General features: G+C 40.7%; 1 protein-coding gene across 8 annotated transcripts in view; it reads right to left on the reverse strand.

Moving 5' to 3' along the window:
- Positions 1-13,954, reverse strand: part of LOC105732479 (tolloid-like protein 1) — a 256,428-nt gene extending 242,474 nt beyond the window's left edge. For 3 of the 8 annotated variants that reach the window (XR_010345339.1, XM_021674245.2, XM_064383751.1), the window contains exon 1: positions 13,102-13,346. Coding sequence is in view for 5 of the 8 variants with exons in the window: in XM_021674245.2 (XP_021529920.1) it covers positions 13,102-13,270 (169 nt within the window). In the remaining 3 variants the exon portion in view is untranslated. Of the gene's footprint in view, positions 1-11,354; positions 11,433-11,804; positions 11,879-13,101 lie in introns of those variants that run through there. The other 5 variants (XM_064383749.1, XM_012474568.3, XM_064383750.1 and 2 more) reach the window with 5 other exon arrangements.
- Positions 13,955-16,672: the final 2,718 nt, after the last annotated feature.

Here is a 16,672-nt window from a genome sequence, read left to right on the forward strand (position 1 = left end):
ACAGTCAGCCCTCCACATCCACAGATTCAACCAACCAAAGATAGAAAATGTTCAAAAATAAATAAATAAATACAATGGTTAAAAAATACAAATTTTAAAACGACAGTACTACTATTGCTGTTGCATTTATATTGTATTAGGTATTAAATGTAATCTAGAGATGATTTCAAGTATATGAGAGGATTGAGTGGCTTATATTCAAATAGTATGCCATGTCATATATGGCACTAGTCATCCTCAGATTTTACTATATGCAGGGAGTGCTGGAAGTAATCCTCCGTGAATACCAAGGGGGATTGTACTTTGTTTACTGAATTTTTATATTGATAGTTAAAATATTTGTTACTTTTTTTCTACTAGATTTTGAAATCCTTTTAGGAAGACAACACATCTTATGTGTGCACTCCCCAAGTATATTCCTGAAACATAGCCTTTGCAAAATATTGCTTGTATTAGTTGAAATCTGAACAGTGCATCACAGTTTACCAAGACCTTACATATGTAATTGTTACATGTTTCATAGACTAGGGATCACTATCCCCACATTACAAATGTGTGAACTTAAACTCTGAAGCATTAAGCAGGTAGACCAAGATAATATAATTAAACAAAACAGCCAGAACTTGCACCTAGGTCTCCTACAGAAAACCCAGTGCTCTTCTAATTCAATTACACCACCTAGATTCATGCTATTCATTTCTATTGGACTTCTTTCTTACTATCATAAAAGCCACAAAAGTGAAACTTCCTTTGGTGATGATTTGTTTGAAAATTTAAACTCATCAAAAAAATACATAAAATCAGTTAAAATAACAAGAAGAGTAGTTTCTTACTAGACAATTAAGAAAAATTAAAGGTTTGTGGAACTGAATTTTATGAAGATAAACAACAATATCCAACTGTTCAAAGTAAAAGGATGTTTTCAAGGATATATTTGAGTAATTAATTAATATAAGGATATGTCTGTTAACATGTCATGTACTTGGTCAAACGCTTTCGGCCAGAACAATTTTCCTGCAGTTTTGTTGCCTACAGTTCTTGTTCTCTCCATTATGAACATTGACTTCAAACTTGACAGAATAGGCTTTCCCTCATCCCAATGTACCAATCTATTTTTCCTGTGGAAAAAAATCAAAACTACATTGAGATACCATCTCACGCCAGTTAGAATGGCGATCATTAAAAAATCTGGAGACAACAGATGCTGGAGAGGATGTGGAGAAATAGGAACACTTTTACACTGTTGGTGGGAGTGTAAATTAGTTCAACCATTGTGGAAGACAGTGTGGCGATTCCTCAAGGACCTAGAAATAGAAATTCCATTTGACCCAGCAATCCCATTACTGGGTATATATCCAAAGGATTATAAATCATTCTACTATAAGGACACATGCACACGAATGTTCACTGCAGCACTGTTTACAATAGCAAAGACCTGGAACCAACCCAAATGCCCATCGATGATAGACTGGACAGGAAAAATGTGGCACATATACACCATGGAATATTATACAGCCATCAAAAACGATGAGTTTGCGTCCTTTGTAGGGACGTGGATGAACCTGCAAACCATCATTCTCAGCAAACTGACACAAGAACACAAAATCAAACACCACATGTTCTCACTCATAGGCGGTGTTGAACAATGGGAACACATGGACACAGGAAGGGGAGCACTACACACTGGGGTCTGTTGTGGGGGAGTGGGGGGGACAGCGGGGGGTGGGGAGTTGGGGAGAGATAGCATGGGGAGAAATGCCACATATAGGTGAAGGGGAGGAAGACAGCAAATCACACTGCCACGTGTGCACCTATGCAACAACCTTGCATGTTTTTCACATGTACCCCAAAACCTAAAATGCAATAATAATAAAAAAAAATCCTACTGAACAACCTTCAGTTCTGATGGTAATGTGACACTGACATGCTCTGATATGCACATAAGATATCTGCTATTCTCACATACCTTGCTACTCTTTCGGTAGGTTTTTTTTTACTGAAGTGATGAGGTAGGAAGAGAGAGGGGAACTTTCAGGGCTAATTTTGGCAGACAAGGCATGAACTTGCATGACCTGCTTCAGGGCCTATAGTGACTGCCATGATATGAACAAAACCATCAGAAACCCGAGGGTTTATCAAGAGTGACCCCAGGATAAGTGTGATCACCTTCCCTTTCCTCTCACTGTACAGGGTAAGCCCCCTAGCACTGCAGCTTCTTGGTACCATTTGAAAGGAGCTCTTGCTTCCAATGTCAGAGACACCAGGCTTCTGATCCCTTCATGTCTTGAATAGCCTTAGAGATTTCCAAGCCTCAGAGACTGAGACCCAGGAAAACCAAGGGATGTCCTCAGGGCTACAAACAAATACAGCCAGAGCCAGTACTGGAATTTACATTTCTTGACTACCAGTCTAGTTTGTTTTCTAGTTTTCATACCACTACCCAGATAAGATTATTTTTTAAAAAGCAAAACTTATATTTACTTTGTAAAATCACAGTAGAACAGCAGAAGTAAAAAGAATAGACATTCGTTTCATTCATTTTACTATTTATTTTTGCTTCTACTGACCCATAAATATAGAAAAAGTGAACGCAGTAGCTTCAAATGTATTTAAGAATAAAGATATAATGTGAAGAAGAAAATTATGCTCTACCAGTCAATGTCGGAGAACATGAGAAACAAGCCAAAATTTTATTTTATTTTATTTTATTACTTTTTTTTAATTTTTTTTGAGATGGAGTCTCACTGTGTCGCCCAGGCTGGAGTGCAGTGGAGTGATCTGAGTGATCTCAGTTCACTGCAACCTCCACCTCCCAGGTTCAAGTGATTCTCCTGCCTCTGCCTCAGTCTCTCAAGTAGCTGAGATTACTGGCACTCGCCACCACACCTGGCTAATTTTTGTACTTTTAGTAGATACAGGGTTTTGCCATGTTGGCCAGTCTGGTCTCAAATTCCTAGCCTCAGGTGATCCACCTGCCTCGGCCCCTCAAAGTGCAGGGATTACAGGCATGAGCCACCACACCAGGTCACTAGTTGAAATTTTAAAATCAAGTTGTATGATTTTACTATCAAGCTGCTTACACAGACTACTTCCAAATATCTGCATAAGTAATTACTGGTTACACTCACACTAGCCCATTGCCAAATAACAAAGTCTACAAAGTAGTTACTTAAATGTTGCAGTGCTCCCCACAAAGCATTATATTAATATATTAATCTTCATTTATTTAGAGTAAAGAAAAATTCAGAAAAAATGTATAAGAACACATATTCAGATTATCATAATTTATAGTAGTATCTATTTTCAAATGCTAAATTAAAATAACTTTAGCATGCAATTATGTGATTACTACATAAACAACTATTTATATATGAGCAATCATCTACCTGCAAATGGCAACGTGAAGACTATACTAGGTGAGGCATACTTCTGCAAACCCCAAGGATGAATCTGTTTCCTTCATAATAACTGTTCAAAAAATGTTTAATGAATTAATGAATATTTGTAATTTAGAGCCATGTGCTCAATCTTAGCTCTGTATAAACATGGATTGTGAATATGTAAGCTCTTCGAATTGATCCAGATGGCAAACAAAATCTGAACCAAAAATTACTGAAATTCTATATATATAGCCAATATCATATTCACACTTTTGTCAACGTGAATTGAAAATTGTCAATATATTTTGAGTGCATTAGGTATATAAGCAAATAGCCAAGAGAACAACACATGGAAAATGTTTATGTTGGTTGCTTCTGGTATCTTTTCAAACAAGATCTATTTGGGGGTTTTAACTTCTGAATTGAAAAGTTCAGAGAACTTAAGATAGGAAAGTGCTTTTAGGTATGGGAAGAAGGAAAGACCTTTATCCCACAAATGATTTCATAAAGATACTCTCTCCACAAATAAGGAGCTGTGATTAAAAATCCTCCACATCTTACATATTTATACTACTGTGAATAAAATTATACAGTGTTTGCAATGTTCCGGAAAAAGTGATGTGTACTTTACAATTACTTAATTCTTATAACAACACCATGAGGATTATAATATCACCTTTATTTTATAGCTCTGAAAACTGAAATGTAATGGGGTTAAATAACTTGCTGAAAGCCACACATGGTTATTACGTGGGGGTTTAGGAGTAGAACTCATAGTTCTCTCACTCCAAGCCCACGTTTTTAAATAGATCATTATTCTGCCTCCTTGACATCTGAAAAAATAATGTTTAAACAAACTCCAATTTGCAAAAATGTACCCATATAAAAAAAAGAAAGAAAAAGAAAGGCAGACCATGGCAGCACATGGAGTCCAGAGTTTTGGATTCAAAATCTGATTCTATCACTGGGAGATAGACGCACACTACCTTGAAACACTTAGTTACAAGTGCCATTCAATACAAAAATAAGACTTAATATTTAGTTTTCGAAGTATACAGTTTTGTGTATGAAGCCCCATGCGACTTCTGAGTTCCATTACATATGCCAGAGATCTGTTCTTACTAGAACTATTTTCATCCTATAATCAATATCCTATAATCAATATCTTCTTTCTGTGTATTAACTCTAGGTCACTAGTTCATCGGTTATTACCGTAACTATTTTCATCCTGGAACAACTGTCTTCTTTCTGTATGTTCACACTTGGTCACTAGTCTGTTCACCCCACAAATCTCTTTCCAAATACAAACATACAGCAGCACAGAGACCTTGATTTAGGTTATTATTTCTTTCACCCATTCCAGACATCAAAACCCAATTATTCCAACCCTGGTGACTGCCTGCCAGCTACGCTGCATTCAGGTCTAGATACATAGTATTTCTTCTCTTGCGACTAAACAATATACATATATAAAAGAAAATTTTCCCCTAGGTCATAGGTAGAAGAGAAGGAGGAAAGAAAAAATGGAAAGCCGTTTTACCAGATTTTGTTCTACCACTGGTTAGTAAATATCACATATGGTATATATTTTGAACTTGCCAGACTTCCTCCTGTTAGGAAACTAGACTAGAGTTCCGAAGTTTATTTGATCCTGTTATCTCTAAAATTTTTCAAACATTTGACCTTAAGCCTTTTAGACAAGTTAGGATTGAATAAGGTGAAGTCATTTAAGTAACTTCACGCCGCACATTTGTTTTCTCAAAGGCATTCACACATCATTTACATACATAGTGTACACTGTAAACTGCTTTCCTGAATGTTTTTCAGCTGCATTTGAAAAGATGTTCTTGCACTCTACATGGGCTTATAATCACAAATTCGATGAATACTCACTCAGAGACCAAATTTCAAGTGTGAAACAACACGTGACCACACAAAATGCCAGAGCTGGTGCCGGCCAACAGGGCGCTAATGACTAAATTCTACCTACATCCAACCCAGCCCCTGTCTTAATGGACATGGGAAGCCTGCTATCACAATGCATATACTCAGGGTTACACACGGCATTGTCTCCCCTACACTATTCAGCCTCAAATATGTCTCTAATACTATTAAAATTAGTCACTCGAGTTTTTGTTTGTTTCATCCATAAGTAGGTGTTTCATTCTCAACTTCTCACGCTGAGAGAATGCTCTCAAGAGGGAGGAGGCCGTGCACTACACTCCACGTGATTATAAAATACTGGTCTTACTATGACAACACAGTACATGGCTTATAAAAATGCAAGAACACTGAAAACAAGATGCATTCTCAACAAAGAAATCACAATGGATGGAGGTCCACCACCAAGTAAATGGACAGTCTCACTACATTTGTGCTGGCTGCAGAGCCAAATATGAGAGATTTGAAAAAGAAAGTCATCTGAAATATAGAAACTCGAGCTCGAGCCCTCACCTGTTTTCCTCACATGTCCAGAAGGGGTAATAATGTTAATTGATGGGGATATGGTGAAGACAGGAGACTCTATATTTTTAATGCAAAAATGTAAACTATGTTATTATGATGTGAGTTATGAAGCAACTTCCTAGATATGTGAGGACTTGAGATGGCTGAGGACTCATCCCTTCTCGAATGTTCTCCATTTGGTGTCTCCTAGTTATTCATGGTGTTCCTCCCTGGGGTATTTGAAAGGTTTTAACTTCCATGCAGTGAGGCGTATACTTAATTACCTTTAATCTGAATACGAAACGCAAAATACCATAAGCCTCAACTATTAGGTATTCGTGCTCAGAAAAGATCAGGGCAGAGAACAGAGTTCCATCTTCTCTGAATGATCAATCGGAAAAGATGAGTGACCATCAGATTGACCAAACTGAGCTAATGACAACATCGTTTCCAACACTTCACAAGAACCTGAGATTATCCCAATAAACTCTTCAAATACACTCAGAGCCAGGGAAGAGAGCTCAGAAGACACTTACAGCAGCAACCAGGCCAGGAGCTACCAGAGGTGACTCTGTGGTACACAATCTATGTGCTGACAGTTTAACATAGACGAGAAATGTAAGGAATGAGGGAACTATTCCACCCTTTTACCCCTCCATCTCTGCCTCCCTCATCACACAAATTAAACGTCATCAATAGAAAGGTCAACAACACAGAATATTTAAAATGCTGAGAGTAAATATATGGCTTTTATTGCTGAGAGTAAATATATGGCTTTTATCTTTACAAGTCGGGGAGAACTCCGTAAGAACTCTCCTGACTTGTAAAATGGTACAACGTGTTAAAAACTGTTGAAGTCTTTTTTAAACGCTGAGTTGAATGCTTCGAGTATGCATACCAATCATAAAACTAGATTTGGATTGGAAAAAAATAATATAGAGTATTTCTGACTCATTTAATATATGGTTTCAACTTTTTAGAATTATTACCATTCAAGAGAGTTCTTTTAAAAAATATAATGGATAGCAACTTTTTTTAGCTTAAACTCTAAATATAAGTTGCAGAAGAGCTGAGTAAGATAAACACTTCTTTGCTTCACTTTCTGGATTTCAATTAACACCTAATTAACTAGAGTTCTTAATACAAATATGTAGTTGAGCTCTTTAGAACAGCCTGACAGGATTAGCACACATTCTGTAAGGAGCTGACAGAACAGGCAGTCCATTAGCCAGTCCACAATATCTCCAAGTCCAATAGTCAGCACTGCATTTTTAGAGCTGACAATGGCAAGAATGAAATAAATAAGCAAGGGATTCCCTCCTCCTGCTTTCTGGAAAAGAACATCGTCTATGTCATTCATTCCATAGCTTTGAGGTTATATATTTTTTAAGTTTTCCTCCTCAAGTATTAGTATTCAATAGATAACCAAAGGCAAAACACGAAAGCCATATTGCTAAATCATTCCGCTGTATCCAGGGTTGGGGAGAGGGCTCTTCACTCCTCAATTTAGGAAGGATAAGTCCACAATTAATTCCAGATCCTGGAATATGAAAGAACTGAAAGAGGTTTCCAAACTCCCCTCATCCTGAGGATGAGGAAATCCTACATCCTCAGGAACTTTGCCAGGCCTTTGAGCCCTGGCCTAAGTCTGAGCTCAAGAGGCTGCACGGGGGGAGTTCTCACAGTTTAGGGGAGCAGCGTGGCTCCCCACCCCCACCACTTCCCTAGACACCAGATGGTCTCAGCAGGATGTGCAATGCCTCATTTTAAATGGATTATTTGCCTCGTCTTCTCTAGCATTCTTAGAAAAGCTTAAGGAGGGTCCTAGTTTTAAATATTTTAAGCAGATGGATCTAAGGCACTATTAGAAATATGAAAAAAACGAATGATGGTAAATTATCAGCACTTGATACTACCTGCCTGAGTTCCAGAAGAATTTAACGGCTAACCTCTTTTCTGTAAACGATCCTGTCAAGGCCTCAATGACCGAAAGGTCTGAAAGATGATAAAGGTGACTAATAGCCATAAGAAGGTTTGCAAAGAATATGGTTTTAACTATTGGCAAGTAAGTCTCAATTTTACATGAGAGAAATTTGCTAAGATGTTCAAAAATAGGATTCCTGCATACACAATGGGGGAAGACAATATGGTTTCTGAAGGAGGAACCATACATGGCTTATATTAGGCTTTCATAGAAAAGGAAACTGTTGGCCAGGTGCTCACACCTATAATGCCAGCACTTTGGGAGGTCAAGGTGGGCGAACCACTTGGTTCAGGAGTTCGAGACCAGCCTGGGCAACATGTGAAACCCTGTTTCTAAAAAAAAAAAAAAAAAAAAAAAATTAGCTGAGCATGGTGGCATGTACCTCTACATAGTCCCAGATGCTCCAGAGGCTGAGGTGGGAGGGTTGCTTGAGCCTAGGAAGTCAAGGCTACAGTGAGCCAAGATCGTACCACTGCACTCCATCCTGGGTGACAGAGTGAGATCCTGTCTCAAAAAAAAATTTTTTTTTAAAAAGGAAGCCATCCTCAGGGTAAAAGGAAAGCAGTGGAATTATATGTTAACTTTTTCAAAAAGCCTTTGCTGGGCTGTACACATATGAACTGTTTCACCTTGGTCTAAGGAGGCCTACACTGAGTCAAGTAGGTTGACTGAGCACGTACTTGAATTAAGAATTGTATTCATTATTACATTGACTAGCTAAGAGAAGGGGTTCCACTTAGGTTTTGAATTTGCAAATGACACTATCCTTTTCAGAAGCAAAATGTGGGAGGATCTTAGGAGACTATGTAAACAAACAGAAAGAAAAAGAAATGAAAAGCCTTTGACCTTGCTTAGTCTGAGGGAATGTAGTTAAGAAAAAAAATAATCTATCTTTTTCATACCTAATCACAGTAACTGCCATCATGGGCCAAATATGGATGTGGGCCCTCAAGACAAGATCTAAGGAATTACTATTGGCAAACGAGCAGCAGAATTTGAGTGTACGGAATATAATGCCTTATCCATCCCTTTTACAAACACTGCATTTTGGCCACTTCTGAGTTAGCACCAAAGGTAAGAAGAGAAAAAAAAATTCAAGATCTGAGGAATGAAAATTAAACAGAAGAAACTGATTAGGAGAAGCAGCTCTATGAAATGCATTTTTAAATGACAGTGAAGCAGTCTAGAGAGCACGACTTAAGAAATCAGTGTTTAGATACCTAAAATTGTGACGGAATAAAGATATGGGGCCAAAAGAATGAGGCAATGTTACCTTGAAACTATAAACTGAGAAAAATTATCACAAGCATACTAGGACACTGTGGACACCAGATAGAAAAGCAGAAAGAATTTTCTAAAATGCCGTAAGTCTATTTCTATATAGACAGGCTTGCAGATGCTCCTCTAAAGGCAAATTTAACCTTGCAAGGCACTGACCTTTAATCATGCTTGAGTTTATTATTATTATTCACGATTAGGAGTTATTTACTCAGAAGCTTCTAGGCAGAAAGTCTTATGTCTACAGAGCATAAGGATATTATCCTTCATAAACGTTCTACTCTGTCAATTCTATACACCTCTACCTTTCATTCAAAATACTAATTTCTTCCATTTCTCCTATTAGATATTCTATTTGCAGTTGCCTGAGCTTTCCTAATATTCCCTTAAACACAAAAAAAGGAAAGAAAGAAGAAGGGGAAGAAGGGGAGGAAGGAAAAAAACAAGGAAGGGAAGAAGAGAAGGAGAAGGAAGGGTATGTGTTAATACCCAGTTAGATCATCAGGCATCTGCTTTTCCACGTAATCTGTACACGTATTTGGCAGAAGATTAACTTACAAACTGAATTCGCCCAGGCTCTTCACAGATATTAGCACTCAGATTAACACTTATTTATGCCAATGAAACAGGACACCTCTGTCTCTGCTCTGGAATGAGCTCCTGCATCATCAGTTTCCCAGTGTCCCTTGCGACCCTCCTGACCTAGAGAGTAAGATCAATCTGATGGCATATTCAGATGATCGTCTACTGCACTGATGAAAGACAGCCAGACATTCCTCAGAATTATCTGCATCTTTGTGTATATCTACTTACTAGAGAAATAAAGAACCTATATTTTGTCCTAATGGATTTGGCTGTATAAATATCTCTGCAGCTGTGCTGCACTGACTCAACTACTACCGCTTATACCGATAATGTCTTTCTAAATCAAAATTCTATCAAATTAACACAAGGATTCCTTTCTGCCCTACAATTTCATGAACTTGAAGCCAAATTCTGATAGCTAAACAAATTGTATTCTATTTCACAAATGTGTTGGCGATAATGCAATTTTTAAAGTTGTAATTGAGAAACATATCTCATTGGGTAACACACATTTGATCTTGTTTAGAAAAAAAGTTTGTAAATGACAGTATTAACAGTCTACAGATATTGAAAAGGTATTAAGAACATATTAAATTCCTAAAAGTGGTAATCCATCCCTGTAGTAAACATTAAAAACCAATTATGATCTCTGTCTTTAGGGATTTGGGTTTGGAAAATATGAAACTATGTCTTCACTTCACGCATATCAGATATGCAAGTAACTGCATCTCTATTAATCTGGACTCCCAGTAAACCTGGACTAATTTCTATTGTTATCATCTCAATTAAAGCCTCCAAAAGGTCAACTAAGAATGCAGTGTAATTGTTCACAGCCAGACTTCACAGCCAGGAAACTTGGAATCAAGTTCTGGGTAATCTTAACAAAGACATGTGACCTCATTGGGCCTCTGTTTTCCTCTCTGTATAATGGGAAGACTAACAAACTCTATCATATGGGGCTGTTATGAACACCAGCACTCAAAAGGGCTTTAAAACCACAAAGCCATGATTGTCATTGTGATATCAAGCCTCTGTATACTTTGAGGAATATGAAGACCCCTGTTAGAGCAGTTCAGAAAGAGCCCTTTATTTCATGGGCCATGCCCTCCATGGGGACTAAGTAAGTCCCCAACTTCCTCATTTCAGTGACCTTTTTTTTTTTTTCACTCCGCCTTGGGATTTCAATGTATTATTTCATTTTTTTCCTGTGATTGCAACTTTGATTTGACTTTCCCACTGCTAAAACGGAGGCACTAAAATTTTGCCCGTCTTTAGCCAAGATGGTAAACTGAAGCCTACATTCAAAAGCAGGGTAGATGATTTTAAAAGGGATCTCACATTCTGTGCATACTTCTTCACCTTCCACTTAGGCCATTCTTATTTCTCTCTCATTACACACACACGCGCGCGCATGCCTGTGAACACACATACATGTGTGCACTGGTATACCTCTTCTGCTCAAAAACAGGGAAGAAATAAGATTAGGGTAATAATCCTTTGAACGTTGGTTTTGTGGCTGCTTTACTTTCACCACTATATTAAAAAATAAACCAGCATCAAAGGGGAAACAAAAAGTAAATACTATTAAAGTGTTTTTTTTCCTTCCCTACATGTTTATCTGCTGAGGAAACTAAACATTAATGTCTGAGGTGTGTTTCAATACACATGGTGCAAATACTTACCTGCTTGAATCTTTCACAAAACAGGGTATCAAAGCAGATGTTTTCCTAGACAGTCTTTTGAAAGAATGTACTTCATCTCTACCTTACCACAAACAAGAAAACGCACAATTTTCAGCAAGTTACAACATTATTCAAAAGCAATTTCTTAACAAAAGGTACATTTAAGGTGTTGTATAGAGCAGATTCTGAATGCCCAGCCACTAGTCACCCACCACAGCAATCAGCGTCTCCTTGTCTAAACCATCAGGAGTGGCCCAAGAAACTTTTAGAGGGAAAACAGATATAGTTGTTAGAAGTGACAGCAGGGAACTGATCAGCAAAATTAAATTAAATCAGAATTCTGAGTTCCAGCCTTACAGGCTCCTGCTAAACTACTCTGAGTTTTGAGTAACTGGTTGCATTTAAGGGTGTACCGAGAAAGACGTGATAATGTGAACACAACACACGTACCCTTTTGTCAAAACAATGCGTCAGCAAAGGTAAAAATTAACTAGGGAGTTTCCAGCATTTTTCTTCATTGTGTACACCTCTCCTTCCTCCAGGCCCAAGAGAGGGTGAATAATGTTTATCTAGTTATGGAAGGGAAGAAAATCCAGTCACAGACAGAGTAACCCCGCACGGAATCTGGAGAACCCTAGATATCTTTGACTTTGTCCACTCCCTTCCTCTACGCTTCGCTAACGCCCACACCTCTTGCGACGCGACCCAACGTGCCTTCCGCTTACAAATCGCTCCACTAGGTTAGCCCCAACCACAGTGTAACCTTTCCGAAGTTAGTCGTTCGTCCACACTGAGCGCGGATGACCTCAGCCACAACCCAATAGAGCAAGAAACCAGGAGCCTGGCCAGGAGCCGCGGCCAGCGCTGAGCGTCCCCGGGCGCGGCGCTCACGTGGTAGCTGCCCCGGGCACGTGCGTCTCCGACCTTAGGCGGCGAGAGGGAAGCGCCGCCCTCCGCGGGAGAGGCTGGCAGAGACATCAGACGCGTGGAAGGGAGGGGAAGGACCTGGGACACGCAAGGACCCTGCGAGGCGAGAAGCCGAGCTTCAAGCAGTGCCGGTCTAACTGCGGTTCCCTGGGGTGTTCGCAGGAAGGAAGACGCAAGTTTCAATGGGGTAGCAACTTAAAAACATTTTTTTCCCAGTTTATTTTAAATGGGCAAATGCGTCAGAATCCTATCTAGAAGTGAGTTCTTCCGAGATTGTCACAATCTCCTTCTAGCCTGGAACCCACACTTGAAATTCCTGACAAAAGAGGGAGCCAAGGTGTCCCGAGGTAGCAATGCCATCCTCCTGTATCTTTTGGGGAACCTGCCCACTCGGTCTCGGACAAGCGCTGAGAAACCGCGCCCTGGGTTGGGGGGGGAGTGGAAGACGAGAGAGACAGAGAAGGTGGTGTCCCTTCCAGATGCATAAATCCCGCTGAGTGTTGGAATTAAAAACCTACAGCAGCCAGCTATATTTATGAATTGTTCCGTTTTGCTGGGCGAGGGGAGACGGATCAGAAACTCTAGGGCGTTTTTCCCAAACTGGGAGATGGGAGCTTGGCAGTGGATCCCATTAGCACAGAACTCTTAGTCAACTGAGGCTGCAGCGGCTGCCACTTGGGGGTGGCGAAGGGGAGAGAAGGAGGGGCAGCAGAGGGGCTGACGGGAGGGATGGAAACAGGTGAGCTCCCACCGCCACCCATCGGAAACCCAGAGCAGTGGCCCCCGGCACGCCACCGTCCCAACCTGGATGGCCACTTACCGGCTTTACACGGGTCCTTGTAATCTATAGTCTCTGTTTTATCCTCTTCGTTCCCATCAGAAGTGTAATCATAATCGAGGCCAGCGCAGACCCATAACTCCCGGTGGAAAACAATCCCCGAGGCCACCAGCCACAAGAGCATCCTCGGGTAAAGCGTTTCCCACCCCATCCTCCTCCCTCGGAGGAAAAGGAGGGGACGGGACCCGGAGGTTAGGCGGCCGCGGTCCGCGCTGAGGTGCGGGGCTTGGGGCACCGGCACTCTTCTCCCCACCTGGAGGCCCCTCGGTGGGACCGGGGTGCTCAGGTGTCCGGAGACACGTGGATGCCTCCGGGACAGTAGGGAGGGGGAGCACTGCCTGTTACCCCCAGTCGCAGGGAGAAGTTGGCCAGGGGCCCGCGGGTGGGCGGAGGGCAGGTAAGGAGCTCGGCACTCGCAGGCGGGGAGGGCGGCTGCAGGCAAACTCGGCTCTTGCGGCGCGGGCGCTCGCAGCCTGCCAGGTCGTCCTTCTGGCCGCCGAACTTCTCGCGGCCGCGGGTCGGCGAGCGGCGCCCCGCGGGCTCAGCCGCCACCAGAGCTCGGGCTCCCGCGCCGCGTCCCCGCTGCTGCCAGGACTCCGCGGCCGAGCGCGAGCCGCCGCCGCCCGAGCCCAAAGCCGCCGCCGCCGCCGCTCCGGGAAGATGAATCCGGTCTGCACATCAGCACATCTGAACTGAAAGGGGAGACCGAGAAAGGGGGTGGGGGGCAGGCATTTCTACGCCGCGAGACCTTAAAAGCCTACAGAAGCCAGCAAAGCAACTGACGGCAAAAGAGCAAAAGTGTGAGGATTTGGGGATGCACTGTTTGCCTTCCCCCGCCAGCCTGTCTTTTTACCCTCTTCCTAACTTGAAAAAAAAAAAAAATATTCGCAGCATCTAACCCAATCAGTTGCATCCTGCTTACTTATTCATACAATCAGGGTCAGGATCCGGGCCACAGCCTCCTCTCTTGACTTCTTTTGATAGCCTTAGACAAACAAACAGACAGGAGCGCGCTGACAATTCAATTTACATTTTACCAAAGATAAAATGAATATATATTATGCATCTGTGCCCGCTAACAGCAATTAATAGATGATGTACGTGTCAGCTGAGAGTGCCAGACAGGGGGTGGCGCGAAGGATCGTGATAACTTAGCTGCAAATCCCTATTTCCCCTCCCCCCAAATAAACAGCGAGTGTGTGTTTCTTTCCTTTGCTGCTGTTTAACCTTAGAGCAGCGCAGGAATGAAGGAAAAGTGTCCGAGTCTTCGCGATTTTGGTAAGAAAATAAACAGACTACTGTAAAAGTCTCCAAACCAGCAAAGTTTTGCTAAGAACTAAGATCCTCAGAACTGCAATTTAAAGAAAAAAAAAATCCAAAATCGAGTTACAGATTGCAGCAGCAGGAAACGCTAAGACCTTGCTGATGGGCTGGCGCTGTGGCTCACGTGGGCGCAGGAAGGGAAGTTGGATGGAATACTCGGGAAGCAAATTTTCTATGACAGTTCTGGCGCCCATGAGCAGAGTTGCTCAGTATCCTTCGGCTTCAGTTGTTTTACTTCTTCAGAGGAGAGGGTGTAAAACCTGGCAGGAGGGTCAGCGAGGTAAACCACATGTCAGCCGAGCAGACTCAAGACAAACACAGGTTGTGGGAAATTGGGGAGGAAAAAATCAGAGGAAATCTCTGCAAAACCCCTGTTGTGAGCAATTCCAAGGTTTCCCCACATCTGCAAGCAGTTTCCAAAATAGGTGAGATGACTTCTCCCCCAACAAGCTTCCAAGGGACTGGTGATTGGGAGGTTTCCTTTTCCAACTAAATCTTTTCCAACTAAACTGTCACTTTAGCAAGGACTTGCTAAAAAAGAAAAAAGAAACTTTGTATTTTTATTTGACTAGTGTTCCCCCATTCAAGTTATCATCTAGAGGAAAATATGAAGGTAACCACACACACACACACACACACACACACACACACACACACACTCCTTTGATGACATCTTTGGTTTGGAAGATTTTCCTGGGTTTTGTTCATGTTTATTAGAGAAAAGTAAGAACCCAATCTTGAGGAAGTACCAACCATTTTCAACTTAAACTAAACGTATAGGAAGGCTAGGTGGAACTGAACTGATCCAATGTCCTTTGCAAAACTGGGTCTTTCTCAGAGGCCACTGCAATGATGGAGCCTCCCTTCCGTAGATCTTAAACTCTGAATGCCCAGGATACAGAGCAGAAGTAGATTTTTTTATATCACATGTTCAATAAGCAGGTAGAGTCGTCTGATTTTGAAACCTCTTGCTGAGTCATTCTCAAATTCTCCTAGCCATCAAAAAAAAAAGTTTGCATAATTAATAATACTGTTGCCCTAGTGCAGGGCTCAAGAAGAATGTATCCTGCTTAGCACATCTGAAAGCCCAGAAAATGCAAATGTCGTCTAGAGGATTCCTGCTCTTCAGCTGCTGACAGTGTCCTCATTCCCTACCCCAAAACCTTAAAAATATCCCTTGTTAATCTAAAGGCCTGCAAACATCTCCTTAGACTATTTTATCATGTGTAAATTTGCAAGAGTTTTTACCTAGGGTTTACCTAAACATCACTTACTATGCAGAATAAGTACGATTTTTTCATTGGTTTTGGGGGAAAAAGTACTGTATAGGGATATCAGCCTCATTATGTATAATGACACCTTTTTTTTTTTTTTACAGATATTCATTACCTGGTTTTATAATTTTATAAATTTGTAGTCCAGAGAGTTAAAATGATTAACATAATAGAACCTCAAGTCAAAATATAGGAATATTTCTTTATAGCTAATATACTTGCAGAGAATACTTACAATACCTAGGCTTAATCCCTATTTATTTTTAAATATTAAATCTAACTCTAGGTTTGTAATAATAAAATTCATTTTTTTCTATAAACTAATTTTGTCTCTATAGTTTCTATTATTACAAACCAAAAATAGATTTTTCCCTGTCCATGAAAGAAACATAAATTCACAAGAATATGTTTATGAGCAGAGAGTTGATTGCTCTGTCATAGTATAGCTGCAGACATGCAGTAGATGAATTCAATCTCCTTAGGAAGACAAAAAGGAGAAATTGATTCCCTCAGTAAGACATGTGCTGATGTCCTTGCTTCTAGCTGGCGATCTCTCTTGATCGACATTGCCACCTGCAGCAGGACCCCATCACTCTCAGCAATGATAGGGAATGAAGCCACCCAAGAGGGCCGCAAAAGGCAAGCTTTATTCCAATTGGAATATTACATTTGGAAATACCAATTAAAATAACCTTCTCTTGTAGAAAATATCAATTAGACATGTATACTTTCTAATCTAGATTTGTGCAAAGCTAGATGTGATCATTTTGTGTTACAAAACCAAGTGATACATGAAAGAACATATTTCCCTCTTGTCCCTTGTGAAAAAAATAATAAATCAGACATAAATAGAATGTGAGTTTTCCTCTTCCCTCTGGGCTCGCTCCCTCCTCTGAACTAAAAACTGTTAACTTGTTAACCAAATAGCATCTATATAGATTGACTTCTCAAAAACA

Source organism: Aotus nancymaae, unplaced genomic scaffold (genome assembly GCF_030222135.1).
Source record: "Aotus nancymaae isolate 86718 unplaced genomic scaffold, 86718_ANA_hifiasm-v0.15.2.pri h1tg000033l, whole genome shotgun sequence".
Lineage (NCBI taxonomy): Eukaryota > Metazoa > Chordata > Mammalia > Primates > Aotidae > Aotus > Aotus nancymaae.